The sequence below is a fragment of the Camponotus floridanus genome, unplaced genomic scaffold (assembly GCF_003227725.1).
Source record: "Camponotus floridanus strain SB8 unplaced genomic scaffold, Cflo_v7.5 scaffold87, whole genome shotgun sequence".
Classification (NCBI taxonomy): Eukaryota; Metazoa; Arthropoda; class Insecta; order Hymenoptera; family Formicidae; genus Camponotus; species Camponotus floridanus.
This window is the reverse complement of record NW_020229857.1, coordinates 460,003-477,684: the sequence shown is the minus strand read 5'-3', so window position 1 is coordinate 477,684 and position 17,682 is coordinate 460,003. Positions and strand designations below refer to the sequence as shown.

The 17,682-nt window shown below is 33.4% G+C and overlaps 1 protein-coding gene across 2 annotated transcripts in view; it reads right to left on the bottom strand.

Moving 5' to 3' along the window:
- Positions 1-17,682, bottom strand: part of LOC105256162 (protein madd-4) — a 190,475-nt gene that overhangs the window by 22,675 nt on the left and 150,118 nt on the right. For both annotated transcript variants that reach the window (XM_011265865.3, XM_011265867.3), the window contains exon 5: positions 7,731-8,063. In XM_011265865.3, coding sequence (XP_011264167.1) covers positions 7,731-8,063 — 333 coding nt within the window. The remainder of the gene's footprint in view (positions 1-7,730; positions 8,064-17,682) is intronic.

The following is a 17,682-nucleotide window of genomic DNA, read 5'->3' as shown; positions in this document are numbered from 1 at the left end:
TAACATTGTCGTGAGGGGATAATTTTCTCTCAAACACTTGTTACATGTGCGTTAATTTCGCTTCGTTGCTTTTCCTTCATTTTTTATCAATAGAATAATAATAATAATTGTCTAAAACTGCTAACAGTATTATTAATTGCAATTTGTTTCTAATTTAAAAAATTACTTAATGATTTAACTAATATTTCGATCAGGAAAAATATAAATTCTCTTGTGGTTAAATTTGTTGTGGTTAAAAGTGTTCGATAAAAGTTTTATTTCTGATTCCAAAGTCATAATTTATAACGATTTATTATTTACGTGACGGGGAATTTTCTAGTCGGAGGTTCTATAGTTGATCTGGAAGAGTTTCGCAGCAACGACGGTATTTCGGAGGATATTAAGAGGATTGACGAACGCTGACGTGTACCATCAGGATTCATGCGAGAACGAGGAACATCTCGCGAAAATTCAGGACCTTTGAGAAGGTAGACGCGAAGAGGTGGCAGAGATGGTAGAGTCTGACGTCGATTCGTGACCTGGCTCGGACGGCAAACTGATTTGTCATTCAGGTTGCATGGAGGTTTGCTCGGAGGTCGGGGAGTACATTATTCATCCCTTATCCAGGGCGAGAAGAGTGAAGGCAAACTGGAAGGCGAAGGTGCGAGCGAATGAGCGAAGTGAGACGCGTCGGAGATGCCAGGAGGAAGCAGCGGCGAGCGAGAGTAAAAAGGAGAAGGACGTGAGCCTAACGAGGGATCTCTCGTACGATAAACTACGGTGGTGAGATAATCCGAGATTTCGCAAAGTGACTTGCGACGCGAATAAATCGTCTCTATTACGCACAAAATCGACAAATCAAAAATGCGTAATATATATATAGTTTCTCTCTCTCTCTCTCTCTCTTTCTTTCGTGACAATTATTTATTTTTTTTTATATTTAAATATTAGCAAATAATTATTGTGCTTTCTACTAATTTTATTATTCATTAATTTTTATACCATCGTGTTTACTTTATGTTATAATCACGTTACACGTAATTGTACATTCCACTAAATAGCAGGACGTGTCAATTCTACTTCTTGTAGTCGTTATCGCCTCAAATCGTCCGAATTACTCATCCATCCCGTTATACTTTGATATCTTCTTTTATACACGATTTTACATAACGGCGTCGTTGAATGAAAGCTAGACATTATCGGACGAAAATTGCACACTAAATCCAGTGCGACGCGGCGGGCGCGGCGGTCTCCATTTCGGCCCAATTGACCGTTCGATTTGGCTGCAAAATCGAAATAGGGCTCGATTATCGTTCAAGTTTCAAACTCTCCCCGAAATACTTCCATTAAACATCGGCGATCGTCATTCGGCGAATTGCGGCAGTTACGAGCGCAGTTTTATCCCGTGCACCAATGCAGAAGCCCAGTTTAGGCAGGTACTTTATTTCCGCTCTCGAAACTCTGGCTCTCTAATAGCTTCACGCATCGAGAAGTTACACTAACGCGAGAGCAAAAATATCTGAGGGAATGGAGATACCGGAGGTCACAAAGCGGATTGTGAAATGTACTCTTATGGAATAGCAAAGAGAGCTACGTCCGATGCATTCGTGTAAAGTTTAATCTTCGACTATCATAAATGTCTTTCCCCTCTAAGAAAGTTTTAAATAGTTTCATTAGTTAATCAACCAAAGCTCCGATGTATTTTTTACTTGTATATATTTTGATTTATTTAGAAAAAAAAATAATATTAATTCGACAAAGAATTCAAGATGTTATGAAAATAATTTAGCTTACAATTGCAATTCATTTTCTATTATTTTATAGCGGATGGACGAGCGAGAAAGAGAGAAAAGTATCTGTTGTTTTAAAACCGCGAAGATAATTATGAGAAACTGCTGGAGGATCAATGCTCGAATCACACGATTTACGTTCGATAGATCTGAAGGGATATGAAGAAATTTAATTTCCTGCGAGAACGAATTTGTTTCATATTTTCTCTATCTACTGTATAACGATAGAACAGAAATATCTCAACAGTCATGTGTCTTCGCGCTTGCACGTTTCTTTGTATAAAAGACATGCATGCGGGGGTGCGCCGGATTAGGTTTACTTTGCCGCGAAAGTGGGAATCAATGATGGGACTCGATAATTGAAAGATGAGGTCATCGAAGCAACCTGTTATTTCTCTAGGTAAATAAGTCGGAAGAGAACGGTAATTCCGCTGGGCGTGAGAAATGAAATATCACGGGACTTAACGGTACTCCGCCAATCTTGTGACCCTTTTCTATTCCTGGTTTCAAACACAAATAATCGTTGCAATAAAATCGCGGTAATAAAAATAAGAAATTAGAATTACAAAAATGCTATTATCAATAAATATACAATTTATTAATACTATATAAATATATTATTATATATTTAATTTTATATATTACATATAAAATTAATATCTGCATTAAATAAAAAATAATCATAGTAGGACTTAAATAAATATGTTTTATATTATATATTGCAATCTGTTTTTCTCATTTTTATCATTTCTAATTTATAACGGCATCATTTCATATCCGTCTAACAAAATACTTAAAAAATCTGTATATCGTGAAATCTATTTTAAAAAAGTCCATTAATAACTTTACACAAATAAGATTTTTCCAATACTTTCGGATCGAAATCAATTACTGTGTCAATATATACACACCTTTTATTTAAATAGAAATCAGAGGGATTAGACACAAAAGCCGATAATTGCTAATGCTCTCGCGATTTTCCACACCGTAGCGATTTCGTTGCGCAAATTTGACTGACATTCAATTATTCACCCACGCGCTTGAAATTCTATTCGATGTTCCTTTCTTAGTACCCTTGTCCCTTGTACCCTATTAAGATATATCCCGCCTTTTCTACCAGTCTCATACCGGGCATCTCCCGGCCATCACGTTCCACTTTCCCTTCCCTCGCACGTTTCTATCTTTTAACATAGTTTTCTCGAGAATAAGATTTATACAGAATGGAGAAAGGGGTGCTTAACCTCGAGCGTTTTATTCGCCTTCAGTTTTCACTGGCACGATAAAATTTACTGTTTACCTGTCCGAGAGTATACGACTCTGATTCAATCTACGCTTTTTATAATCGTTCCATATTCGTTTAATTATAGACAATGCGTTTCTGTCGACTTTAGGCGTAAGAAACTAAAAATGGGAGCATTAAACTTTAAGAGAGAAAAAAATAATTGGACAAAAACACTAGGGAAGGGAGCAAAAGGAAGCAAACAAGAACTTATTTCTAGGAGAAAGCAAATTTTTGCCTCTTGTATGGCTTCTCCCTTGTTCTTTCGTTGTGCAGCATTAATCTTAGTCAAATCTTGTTAAAAAGTAGCAGTTTGACCGAAATTTAGAGTACAAACTTTGATAAGATACTTTCGTATTCGTTTAAAGTATTCTCTCATATTTGTTCAAAGTGTTCTTTCATTCTCGTAAAGTTTAATAAGAATGAACATCTAATTACTATTCATTTCTGAAGGATTCTTTTTTGTTAAAAAAAGAAGCACCGATAGAGAAGCTTAGCGCAACTTCGGTAACAAAATACGAAACTTGCGGCGGGCAATATTCGTTTCTTTGGTGGCGTGAAATAGCATCAATCTTCTTTCGTATCTCTTGACTGGAATTAAAATTTATTTATACGCTAAAATAATTAAAATTATACAGAAAATTCTAATTTTTTAAGAGAATTTCCGAGATAAAAAAAGTCAAAGAAAGTCAGTCATACAGTCACAAGTCAGAAATGCATTACGATTTTTCAGGTCATTGATAAAACATTAAATTACACTATCGCCAGTAATTCGTAAGTAATGTAATTTCTCAAAATTCACTGTTCCCATCACTAGAAACGGTGTGAATGGCATAATAATTTCTCGCCCCGAAGATAAATTTTAACGAGTGCACAACGTAATGAAAAAGCTTTGGCGCGACCATCGGGCGTGTCCGCAACGAAAGCGGGACTCGGCACTTTTAATAACGCAAAGCCAGTTTGCGTTTACTGGAGTTTGCTTAATGCTTAATTACGTAGACTTCTCTGCTGATTAGATATTGTCTCCCCGACTGCGTTGCCGGCCTCGCCGTTATGAGAATTCGTTAATTATTCCATGGCATACCGCGAACACGCTTCCCTGGCGTTATTGTTAATCCGATTTCTTTCTGGTTGTTTCGCGGTATCACGAGTCTCATTTAATTTAGGATCAAAGAATTAAGATTTTAATGCTACGTCCTGGACGCGCATTATATTTTCGCGACAAGGAAACGTCCAATTTGTATGCAGATAAAAAATTTAGAGAAGAGTAAATTAAATATACTTACGATTCATTTTTATGTAGTAATTTACAGTTCAAGAAATTACTCTGTATTTTAGTACGTTAAAAATATTTCTAATACTCTTAGCAATTATAAATAATAAATTAATGAGATATTTAATAATTATAATACATATATTAATAATTATGTTATATTAATAAAATATTAATATTGTACATAATAAAATTGAATTCTTGTTTAGTTTTGTGCTCTAGTCTATAATAATCTAATTTTGCTACTCATAATAAAATAGCAAATGATGATATGTGAATCGAAATATAACGAATATAAATAAACAATTAATTAAATGGATAATTTTGTTTAACAGATGAGCACTTTAAATATTTGATTATGCATAACAGTATGTAATTACGAGTATGTTTGAAAAAATAATGAGACATTTTAAACTGAAACTTACAAGTATCTCATTAAGATATCCCATTAAAAGTTATCAAGAAAGCATGCTTCTGAGCTTATTAGATAAAACGAACCGCGCAACATTATTGTATAATAACACTGGACAATCTTCATTACGCTTCTCCAGAAAGTACATGCACGCGTATACATACATTATATGCATACACATGCATATGACGTAGATCAAATTAAGTTAATGGACGATGAGATCGGGCTTCTCGACACGCCCATGTTAAATATTAGCTGAAGACTGAGCTAGCAGCGCTTCGTTAGGTTGCATTTTAACAACAAGATGTGAAACACGCCTGTATCGTAGCGACATCGAGAACCAACGAGTTTAAGATACTATTTGATATGTACACGCGCCTCTTCGTGCAACGATGTCTAGCGCGAAAATCTTCTCCGACATTCCTCGACTTTCGCCACTAATTTCAAAAGTTACAGCTTCAGGAAGTTTCGACAAGAGACGTGGCAATTGCGGTTAGATTCTTAAGTAATGCCTTCAATTTAATCTAGCAATTAAGACCACCCTCGTCCAAGTATTTAAGAACGTTGCTTATCTACTTGATTAATAATTTTTCTTGAACACTTCTCACTTCTCGAGTACCAGAAAAAAAGACTATAAGAATGAAAGAAGAATATTTGGCATGTGTATGTGTCATACGTACGTTAAAACGCATGTAATATTAGCGCTCTCTGCTTTTACAATTACAAACTCTTTGATCTTTGATTAACTTGGAGTAAATTTTTCACCCTAAATATTATCGGTAATTTCATATAATTTTGCATTCACATTAATACAATTAATTTCAAACAAGGCTTTCATGCACATATAAAGGCTACTCCCATTTATTGTTTTAGGTAATGTTTCGGCGATATAGTTCGATTCACACATGACTCTTGATTAATTAATTGAGTAATTATTCGATCAAAATTACAGATCGGATTATATCGATGTTCAAAACGCGTTGCCCAAGCTAATGGTAAATTTAATATGTAAATTCCCAAGGTATTAGGCAAGCCAGGATTCATCGATTTAACAATGCAAACGAGTAGTTAAATGGATTAATAAATCAAAATGCAATTTTGATTCAAACATTATTACTTTGAGTTATTTACATTCCAAATGTATTTCCACATATGCTTAAAATGGCCTAGATAATTTATCGAAATTGTTTTATATTTGCATGGAAAAGCATGGAATCGTGCGAAGAAACGAAATCAAAAAGAATGTTACAATCATACATCAAATTAAAGCAATTAAATTATTCGGAAAATAATATTCTCTAAAGCCGAAAAGTTCTTCTTTAAAACTTTTACTACTACAAAATTATACTTTTACATTACATGTCCGACATTAATAGAATATGCATTTCTACTAATCAATAATAATTAACGCAAAATTGTCCTATATAAAATCGTGAACGACGTGATAGCATCGAGACCGTTTGCTTTGATAACATGTCATTATAATCTAAATTTTGGTTGAATTAAATCTAAGTCTCGCTGTATCCCCCATAATTATCGAAAGGCTCTCACGTGTTGATCGACCGACAATTTATAGTGACTGACAAGCGACGCACTGTACCTATCGCTTAATGTCCCTCGTGCCTAACATACTGCCGTCTGCGCGTGACAGATCCATGATTTCCGATAATACCGCGGTTAAGAATCGATAATTATCCCCTTTACCACAAAACCAAGATTAAATCAGATAATCGCTTCAAGTAATAAAATTTTTGCGAACAATGTTCGGTTCTACATTCGTTTGAATTGTAATGTTGCAATCTCGATTATACTAATTTAAACGTAAGAATATGTGTTAATAACAGAAAAAGAGCTTAAGCTTCCGATGTAATTTAATCGTATATTAATAATATTTTAGAAGAACACAATGTGTAATTTATTACTATAATTATTATTGTAATTATATAATTCATTATAATTTATTATTTACACATTTAGTAAGTACACGTGTGTAAATCAAGGTCAGATATGAAGTGTAGCTGATCTATATTTTTTCTTGCCATGAACATATCGTTTCGTGATAAATAATCCATAGAAGTGGAATAAAGAGTCAAGAGCACGGTTGGTTTTCAATTCAAGCATCGGATCAATGACGGAATACAATAAGCGCGGAATAATGATGTCACGGTCCCGTCTCAATTTCTACCTATCTATTCTGAAGCGTAAGGTCTTTATAGATTTATGATTATTCTGGTTTCCGCCCACTTTTTTAATTGTTTTTTTTTCTTGTTTAATTTCATTAAAATAAAATCGCGTACACGTACGAGCACAATTTTTAACTGACAGATTTTTATGAAACCTGTGCGTAATTTGTCATATATTCCACTGACGTTCTAATACCCGTTGGAAATGTTACAATTTAAACATATCGTATGACAAGTGTAACGTTATCGATTTCTTTTTCCCGTGAAATTTATTTTAAAAACATCGAGCGAATTGTTTCAAAAAACACTCAGTGTCTCTCTGAAATGACAATAAAATATATTGTATCTCCAAAGAGGAACAGTTATATTTGTTACATTGTTGCAAATTAGATCGTTTATTAATTTTCCTTTCAAACTTAATTTAACCGCGGATCGATATTTGTTACAGAATTCCATAATGTAGAATGTAAACACAATAGCGAATAATAGGACACGAACAATAACCAAAATTAACATATTCTTCGTTCAGTCTGCTTTATATTTCCTTAGCGCTTTCTTATTAACGATATTGTATGCACATTGTTACATCTATACCTACATCTGCTATCATTGTAACAGAATTGTAATTTCTAGACTAATTATTTCTACATAACTTTAGCAATTAAAGCGCATAAATCCAAAATGATTTCAACTATTGTTCCAATTTATTCAATTTTAAAAGAAATGCAAATTAACGAATAGCATTTGCTAAATTTCAAAGTGCGCCGAAGGACCTTATATACCTCCATAAAAAGCGATAGATAAGGAAACTTACCATACATTCGCCGTCTATGCACACATCCGTGCTCTCCGCGTAACATCTCGTGCCGTCCTCGACTTTATCCGCCAGCTGCACCACTATCGTCTCATCATTGTCGTACTGAAGACTATCCGTGGCATCTTGCGATGCCATCGCCTCGCTCGATGGCACTTCCTGTCGCGACCGCCTTCTAATGCCGTCCTCGAAGGTTTGCTCGCCGCGGCAGATCAAAGCGCACGGTCTGGCCGGATCATAATGGGGGTACCATTTGAGCAGTTGTCCGCTGTATGGCACATTGTTGAAGGCGGCGCATTGTGCCGCGCGAAAATCGCTCGACTTCTCGCAGGGCTGAAATCATGGAAACCGAGGAAACCCTTGTCAGAGAGACTCATTAAACGCTTCTATGTCGTTATGTTTCTGCAAGTATTCATCGCTCTTTTCTCCGTTCCTACTAGTGCATAGAGGCGAGCAAATCTGCTCTCACTCCCGCTCGTTCCCGACAGCGAGACTGGGTTCTCGAGAGTCAGATTATCGAGAGCGCTGTTATCGAGAATAGAGGCTCGGGAACGAGCGAGTCCCGATGCTCTATTAGATGGAGTGGGGGTAGATTTCGACATCCCGAAATTATTAGCGCTCCCGATAATCTGACTCTCGAGAATCCAGTCTCGCTGTCGGGAACGAGCGCGAGCGAGAGCAGATTTGCACGCCTCTACTAGTGCACTCATCGAAACTATTTCACGCAATTTTAGATTTCACTCTTGCCGTAAATAACTGGATATTTTTACGATCGGTTTCTTCTAAGCACAAATAGGACGACGGTCCTCTCTCTCCTAGCCTTCGACATTTTTAATCGTAAATATGAGATAATATTTGATTCTTTATCAGAGACCAGCTGGGAAATAACAAGTATGCAAATTGTGCCTTTCAATCTTTTTTCTCTTTCCTAAGAATTTTTTTTTAAAGAAAAAAAATGAATATATTTTCATATTTCGTGCAATAGTGATGGTATCAATACAAAAGTATTTCGTTATATGCATGGGAAATTATTATATCGAAATCATATTGCGTGGAAAACAAAGTTCCCCAATTCCACCAGCAACTAATTATAAGGTAAAATCATATTCCATTTATACTTCTCGAACTTGGCTAGAGATAGCGAATTCGAAGTGAAGGATCGACGCCCGAGAGTTACTATCGCGAAAGTGCCCGCTAATTATCGTTATAATTAACGATTCTATAGTTGGACCGCGATATCTCCGGGGCATTTCTATCGACATTTTCGCCTCCGCGAGTTTACTTCACTTTTCACAAAGTTAACGTGCAATGTAAGTTCTTCCATAGAGAAACGTTTATTATTATCTCTCCCTCCTTCAATCTTATCCATCGTATTCGTCGTGTTTTTTTTTATCGTCCACTATAAAAGAGCAAAATTTTTGAAATTTAATTCTACAACATTTTAATGACGACGCGAAATATCACATTTTACACACATGATAATTATTTTATTATATTTCTATACGAAATTATTATATATGTAAAATAATTGTATTCATTATCATTACCATTATTATCGATATGCCGTAACATAATATAATCTAATATAAGCGAAAAGTTACATCGTGTATTATAAAATACACGATATAACGTAAATATTTTACATTAAAAACTATTCAATTTTATTAATTTATACGATAGGTTATCTATGATGAGATCTATTAAATACTTTGTTAACACTATGTGTGGTGTTATCTAGCGCTTTATATACAAAAAAACTTCAAAATAAAGACGCTCTAATTAAAAGAAAATTAGAGATTCTTTGATAATAATTTATAATATTTAAAAAAAATAATCTAAATGCACAGGCATGTATATTGTGATAATTTAAATTAAAAACTATTGTGCGCATTATATAATTAATTACATAAATTAAATTAATAATTAATAATTACATAAATTTTTATTAGTTTATATAAAATGTGAATTATATAGGAGAAAATAATCATACGCTTGAACTCTCTTCGAATGAGATTAATTATGGTCAGTTATATGCAGGAAGCAAACCTTTGATATGAACAATGTCAAATCGCATTTCGCGACGTCGTTTGTGGTAATTATTCACAGCATCATACGATGCGTCAGCTCTGTCCGCGATAATTATCAAATTCGATGGAAAATATCCAGATGCAAAATATAAGCGCGAATCAGTCGATCGCGTGGTGTGGAAATTTGCACGTAGCAATATATATGACCGACTGCAGCAGTTTCGACCGAGCGACGCGGACGGCGAGGATAATGTAGCTAAACATACGCCGCTACCATTGTTAGGAACAGTGTTTGTTGTAATGAATTTGCCGGCAGCGCAGTAATTAATTAGCGCGGATCGGCCGGCCGTAGAGTTCAGTTTCAATTGGGTTGACGCATATTCTGGCTAACCTGCTGAGTTTACGTGCAACATATTGTAAGCGTTGTTGTAAGATATCTACTTATAATTAACGTCGAGAATTGTTTTCGCATTACATCGTATCACATGAATTTTTATGTTGCACTTACTAACTGTTTTTAATTCTTATTTATACGTTCCATTTTTTCCTTCTTTTTTTTCTTTTTTTTTCTTTCTATCCTCCTTTTTCGATTTAAATTTCGATCAGTGTTAATTAACTGTTCCGTAAAAGGTTTATGCATAAATTTAACTCGCCTGCATGGTCTTAATCGTAAATGTCTTTGACGTTCGCGGCACTCCAAATTCTTGTGATATGTAGGGAAATTATGCAATACAGAGACTGATAGTTTCAGGCTACTACACATTATTGCTATTACTCTCTCCCTACTATTGTTTCCTTTAGTGTTGAATACTAGTAATTCGCACGAACGTGACAATTTCGTAACTTGCTGGATTAGTTTGTCATAGAGATGATCTATAAAATAGTTTGCAGCTGCGCACCAATATTATGACACAATAATTTATGGAGATATTGTTCTTGGCAGGTTGTTGCAGAGCTACTATTATTCTTGATACGATATGACAAGTTGTGCTTGTATAAATTATTCCTGTTATAAATAAAATTATTTATACATAGAAATTTCATTTTAAATGAATATTAATTACTTAATTCAGAGATTAACAATCTTTAAAGATTTATCCAAACTGTTAATATGTTTCACATTATTTCTATAATCAAAATTTCGTTAATGATATTTGATGCTAAAGTCTATAAATATTTCATTTGCTACACTACTAAATATGCCTCGTTATGAATGTTGACATTTCGTTCGTCATGAAATTTATAGGTAATTAGTAAATCAATTAGCAAAATCCGCTATCGTGTAGTAACGTCAAAATTTACTCGTAAATTTAATTAAAAAGCATGTAGCGTTGAATTTCGTGTCAGTAATTTCCACAGCAAAAAAACCAACAGTATTATATCTTTTAAATTTTATTTTTTTGCGGGGGAACGTTGGACAGGTAATATCGTATAAGGCGGAAGTAACGTGGTCCCGTGAGCGTCCTGAATTCTTAATTTTCTATCGAATTATTCATTTATAAAAGCTTTCCCGGTATAGAATAGATAACCGAAAGAGGATAAACAGTATAGATATATTATATATGCATTATATATTTATTTATGAGAGATTGAAATGTTGCATATGCACATATTGCAAATAAATACACTTAAGTGCCTATTAATAAATTAATTTTAATTAATAATAATTAAATGTTCATAACACATTATTCTAAAAGAAATGATTATTCGTATATTATATATATATAAAACGCAAGTTGTTATATAAATAAATTTTTTCGTTCGCAAAACATATTTCCGGAGCAATATCTCTTCATCCCTTAGAACAAAACTATTTAAAATTTATAAAATAAATGAATTAATATAAATATATTAATAATATAAATAATTTTAATTGTAACTAGTTATTTCAAGTAAAATTTATGTACTTATTATATTTCAAGTTTCACAAAAAAATATTTTAATTAATCTATAATTTTTTTGCTTTGTAAATTATATTTTTGAGTCAGACATGTGAAAAATAATCGAGATTAAAATATTTAGCAAATTTTTATTCGAAGAAGTAAAAATATAAAATGGATTAATTATATAAATATATAATAAATTCATTATATAATTTATATTATATAATTTTTTAAAACACTTCTAAAAACACTTATTTGTAATAAATTATACATATGTTTTATAACTTTTTTTAGAAGAATACAAGAGCGTAAACAATTAAATTTATACTTAACAATTTTGAATTTGTTTTTGTCAAAGTAATACTGTGCGCGTAACAATAGTATTACGTTTATACGTTCTCTTTATGGATTTAGTAGAGTTCCTCTATTAAAGTACTGCTAATTACTACGAATGCGAGAAAGTTCGCAGATGCAAGATGTATTATGATTTTAAACTCGAAAAGGAAGGATTCATTAGATAATTATATGCGGTTGGCTTGTCAAAATAACATACACGAAATAGATGCAATTCTGCGAATTGCACGTCGGATACAGAGTATATTCTTCGCAGGATCGGCAACAAAGCAAAACCGAAGGAAGAAACTAGGCGAAGCGCCGAAATCTGTTGGGAACCGCGGTAACCGCAGCGCAGAGTTTGAGCGTTCCTTAACAAGGAATCTCAACTACTCATTACGCAAAAGTGTTTCTACATCCAACGCTCTTGCGCCGATAGAGATACCCATGGGGCATTCGCCAGACATTTTAGCCGATTACCAAACCCCCATGCACTCCGGAAACAAATGGATAATACCTTTCGCGCGACACCGCAGCGGCAACTTACTTTGTCCTTAAACTGACGATGCGGGGATAGACTAGGCAAAGGAGAACTGCGCGGGACTAATGTCTCAATTCTAAGTTCGAGGAAATTTGTTCCAGATATATTGATGTTTTGAACACGACTAAACAGTCGTTGACATTTCAGACTTCAAATAGTTCCAAACTAGTTTCTTCACTCGTCAATAAAATTAAAAAAAAAATTATTCTATCGCGAAATGTCTTGGGAATTAATTATCATTATCCACGCTGTGCAATATTCGCGTTTAGGCGATTGTATGACTCTCAATTATTTTGACGTACGATTTTAAAAATACAATTTATGCGTGCGATTATATAAATTTTATTATTCGATTTCTTGTGTTTACAAACTATCAGTTTATTGACGCGACATGTATAAATCGAATGCGGTATTCCGCCTATTCGCTACATCAAGTCAGTGTGTTTAATAATTCAAATATGGTGTGTTTGTGTTGTGCATGAATATTTATTAAATTATATTTATTTGAATTTTTTCTGTGCTTTTCTCTAGCATATAAAACTCGCGTGGAATCGCAAACAGCTGCACGTGCTACTATTACTTGTCGCATGCAATCGTCTGTGTATTTTTCTTGTATTATAGTCCGCGAAAGAGCCGCAATGAAGGAATATTAAAACAATTCATAAATATTTAATCGAGCCGTTGATTATTTTCATTGGAATTTATTACGTTTAGATGTACACGATAGTCGAAGTAGTATACGTGCGTTTATTAGTTTATTCACGCGCGCGTTTATATCTTTAGTTTATATCTCTTCAATATGCAGTGCAAAATGCTATTAGAGAGACAGGTAATTGCCTGTGAATACGATTTTTAACGATTGTATCGTAAATCGTTGTTTAAAATAAAAGTATCCGCGAGGTAAATGGCCGCTTCACATATCGTCTGTTTTGCGTTCAATTTTACGACCTTAGTAAAATATATTATAAAGATATATGAATTTCATATTCATCTTGTAAAATTTGTCGTTACACAGTAAAAAATAAAATATTAATTAAAACATGTCCCAGAAAGTCCACTCTAAATTTTAAGTTAAAATAACTCATTCATATATATTACTTTGACAAATTAAAAATGTTAAATAATTGACACAATATTTTATATTTATTTTTGTTATCGTAACTTTAAATGTAATGTAAAAAGAACATACAAATTAATTAAAAATTATATGAAAAAATAGTTACAATAACTCGCAAAAATTATTGTAGAACATTAATATATAATAGTAATTATTTTAACTTAAATTATTTGTAATAGAAACATTTGATTTTAATAAATGTAATTATTTTGTACGTTAAAGTTTAAGATTATTTGAAGATTTACTTAAACTTTTCTTAGAGTGCTAAACGCACAATTTTTTACCGTGTAACATGTAATTTTTCTTTTGCATTGAACAGTCCACGAAAGTGAAGGAAATACGGGGTTGAAATATAAAGATTATAAAAAAACGTTAATATTTTTTGTTTGCGATCAAACATGTAATACAATATTATATAAATTGTTCCGAACCTCATTTATTCTAATTGAAATTCATTTGTTCAATCGCATATTTTATATACATGTTGCAGTTTTCAATGCATCAGTGTGTCCAATTATTCTGTAAAAGCGTATATATGGAAGTACGCATCAATTTTATAATTTATCAATACCCATTTATTTGACGATGATAATAAATGTTGATTGCATTAAAGATGAGTAGCATCATTAATCATTCAAACAATGGATTCTATATGAAATTGGTAACAAAGCCAATTTTATTCTTAAATAATATATTTTTAAAATGATTTTAATTCTTAAATATACACGTATTATTGATTATCAAAACCTGAAGTTAATTTGACCAAAGAGATTCCTGCGGTGTTGAAGACTTTGACTTTAATATGTAATTGATTTTAATATATAATTATAACTCCTATTCTCTAGTTTTAAAATAAATCCGGATATTAAATATTCATTTTTTAAAACCGCGTAAGTTTGTAAGAAATTGTTAAATACGCGTTTGATATACCATCGGCGAATCCGCATTCCATTCCGCGGTCCATTTTCGAGGGATCGGACTTTGAAACAAGTTCGTCGCATTTCGCTAAAATAGCTTGTTGAATAGTCCCGCATTCTCGCCATAAAAATAAAGGAGAAAGGCCGCGGGGATGCAATCCCCGCTTACCCATGGTACGCATCGTGAAGCGAGATACACTTCGAAGAAGCGAGCCCATTTTCTTCATCTTTCCGCGAAGTGACATCCTCTTGTGGATGGAATAAAGGAAAACACAACGGTACCTTTTTCCATCGTGTCGACAGTTACGATAACACGCCGGTCTTTTTCCTCCGGTAAGAATTCCGGATAAGGACGAGAAAGTACCGGAAGTACAGAGGCTCGAGGAGACCGCGAGCGGAATTCTTGCGAAAATAACATTCTGAAACGTGTCCAGGACGCGTGTCTATTCCAGGGCCTAATCCAGGACGAGTAGTATTTCACGTGCACAAATGTTACGATATTCAATTAAAAATACTTTTCGCTAAATGAAAAACAGGAGACGGCAGATGAGAAGTCATTAAACGGCAATTTTTCTCACAATTATTGTCCGGAGAAGCGACCTATTATTAATAAATTCTGTATATTTTGGGAAGAATTTGCATATTAATTTTTCTATTACCTTCTTCTTAAACGACACGCAAGAAAATGTGATGGAAGAATTTCCATCTCGCCTGCTACTCCAGACAGATGTAGAAAAACAGGCCAATCAATTTCGCCACTTCGCACCGTTACCCGATTTTTCCCGTTAACCTGGTTTCCCGCGGCACGTTTCACTTTAAGTCCTTTCCAGTCAACGAAACGCCGATCGGATTCGCAGACAAACGCCCCGTGAAATTTTATTTCGCGTCGTACCGCATCGGTCGGAGCGTACATTCTGCGTACGCCAATCGTTACCGGTCGTGGTGGCATCGAGCGAGGGGGTGGCTCGATTCCCAACCCAAGGAGGCACCCTCTCTGCGCGCTTTTGAGAGAAAGAGAAACAGGCGGCGGTGGCTGGCACGTTTCTCGATTATCCGTATTTACGGAAATTCCGTGCACGTTACGCCCGATAACTTTCGTAACGGATTACTCGACGAAAGTTTCACGTCGCGCTCGCGCGCAGGCGGAAACTTACCCCGATAAACTACACCGTGCGAATCGTCAATGCAGTCAAATGGAGCCCGAGGCACGACGACTCTTCAAACAGGAAGCGAGCCGCTCCTGCGGATTCCACGATCGCACTCGCGAGGATCTCTCTACACCTGTCATCACGGATTTCACGGTTCTTCAGGTGGGTTTAATTCTGTACGTTGAAATTTATAATTGAATACGCATGTATGAAAATGCAGAATATACGTACATACATATATAATTTTATATATTATTAATTTTATTAATTTTATATCATTTTATATACGTACATACATATATAATTTTTTAAAAAAATATATACAATATTCGAATACTGTAACAATAATATATAATCTAATTAATTTCCTCGAGAATAAATTTGGCGACAATTTGTTGTTACTGAATATTTATTAATAGAATTTTTGTATCACATTTTGTATATTTTTGCGCGAAAATAATAAAAAAAAATATAAGAAAATCAATTTTAAATTTAATACATTTGAGAATAAATTTGGCAACAATTTGTTATTATTGAATATTTATCAACAGAATTTTTGCATTACATTTTACGCGAAAATAATAAAAGAAATAATAAAAAATATAAGGAAACCAATTTTTAATTTATCGATGTAACGAAACATGAAAAACGAATAAATTTAATATAAATTTTAAACAATTATAATTCAAATTTCTGATTTGTTTACATTCTCATTATTGATTCTCTGCCTATTTAAAATGCGGTAGCATACAAATATATAAATTTTTTAAACATATATATATGTATTAGATACATTCAATTGAAATATAGAGACTTTTATGGAACAATGAAATTTTAGTCCACGTTCGAACATATCATATATATATTGATTTGATATCAAGGTAATATAAGCCACTATTGTTTTTATGACCTGAAAATATGAAATTGAAATTTAAGAGTTGATGAAATAACGAAAAAATATGTATATTGCAACGTGTAATTTCATCGAATGAGACTCTATTATCAATCAGAATCTAATGGGCTGCCTTTTATGTTTCCGATATTTCGTACCAAGAAGTACCTTCGAATGCGATATACTAGAAAATGGCACGTTCTCAAATAATTTAATTCGAATCGAAAAACGATTCTCGTTATCTAATTATTTATTTCATAATAGTTGATATATTACATATCATTTAATGTATTTTACGATTTGTCTTCCAAAATATTATTTTCTAGTAAATAATTTTCCTCTTGTGAAATGATTTTATTTCTCTTCGAGCAAATTTTAGGTAAAACTATTATGCTATTAGATATGAGTAAAACTTTATTAGCGTACAAATGCCTTTGTAAATATCTTCAAATTGCATACAGCAAATACACAAAAACACATACAGTTGTTAGATAAATTTCTCTCTGTTTCTCTTTCTTTGTTTTATCATTTCACTCGTTTAATGAAACTTTTGCGATAATCCGAGCGACAGATCTCTTAGACAATTGAAATTGCCGATGTTACCAGATACGAGCAATTCTTCGAGTACGTTTAGAGATTTCCACACCGTTTTAATCCGCAAGACCTAAATTTCACTTGATCCACCCATTCCTGCGAGTATTCAACTACCGCAACGCAAACATATCCGATCCTATTCTGAATCGTGTCGTAATAGTTTCGCCGAATGTAATCTGATTTTATTCAAGATTCTTCCTTATCTCTCGCCTGCTGAACGAATCCGCAATCTCGGTCTACGAAAAACTCATCAAATTTCGTCGCATTGTCTACGTAATTTATTTACATTCAGCACTAATAGTTATTGTTATCTCAATATAATTCAGACAATTCATCTTGCAATTCCTTATTCATAGTATTATTTCTTTAAATTTTAAACTCTACAAATTGTAGAAATAATTTTACGAATTTTTTAAATTCTTCTAATATATTACTTTATTTATTCTCCTCTTATAAGCCATTCATAAAAATTGTGTGTGAAGAGAATTTTATTAACTTGG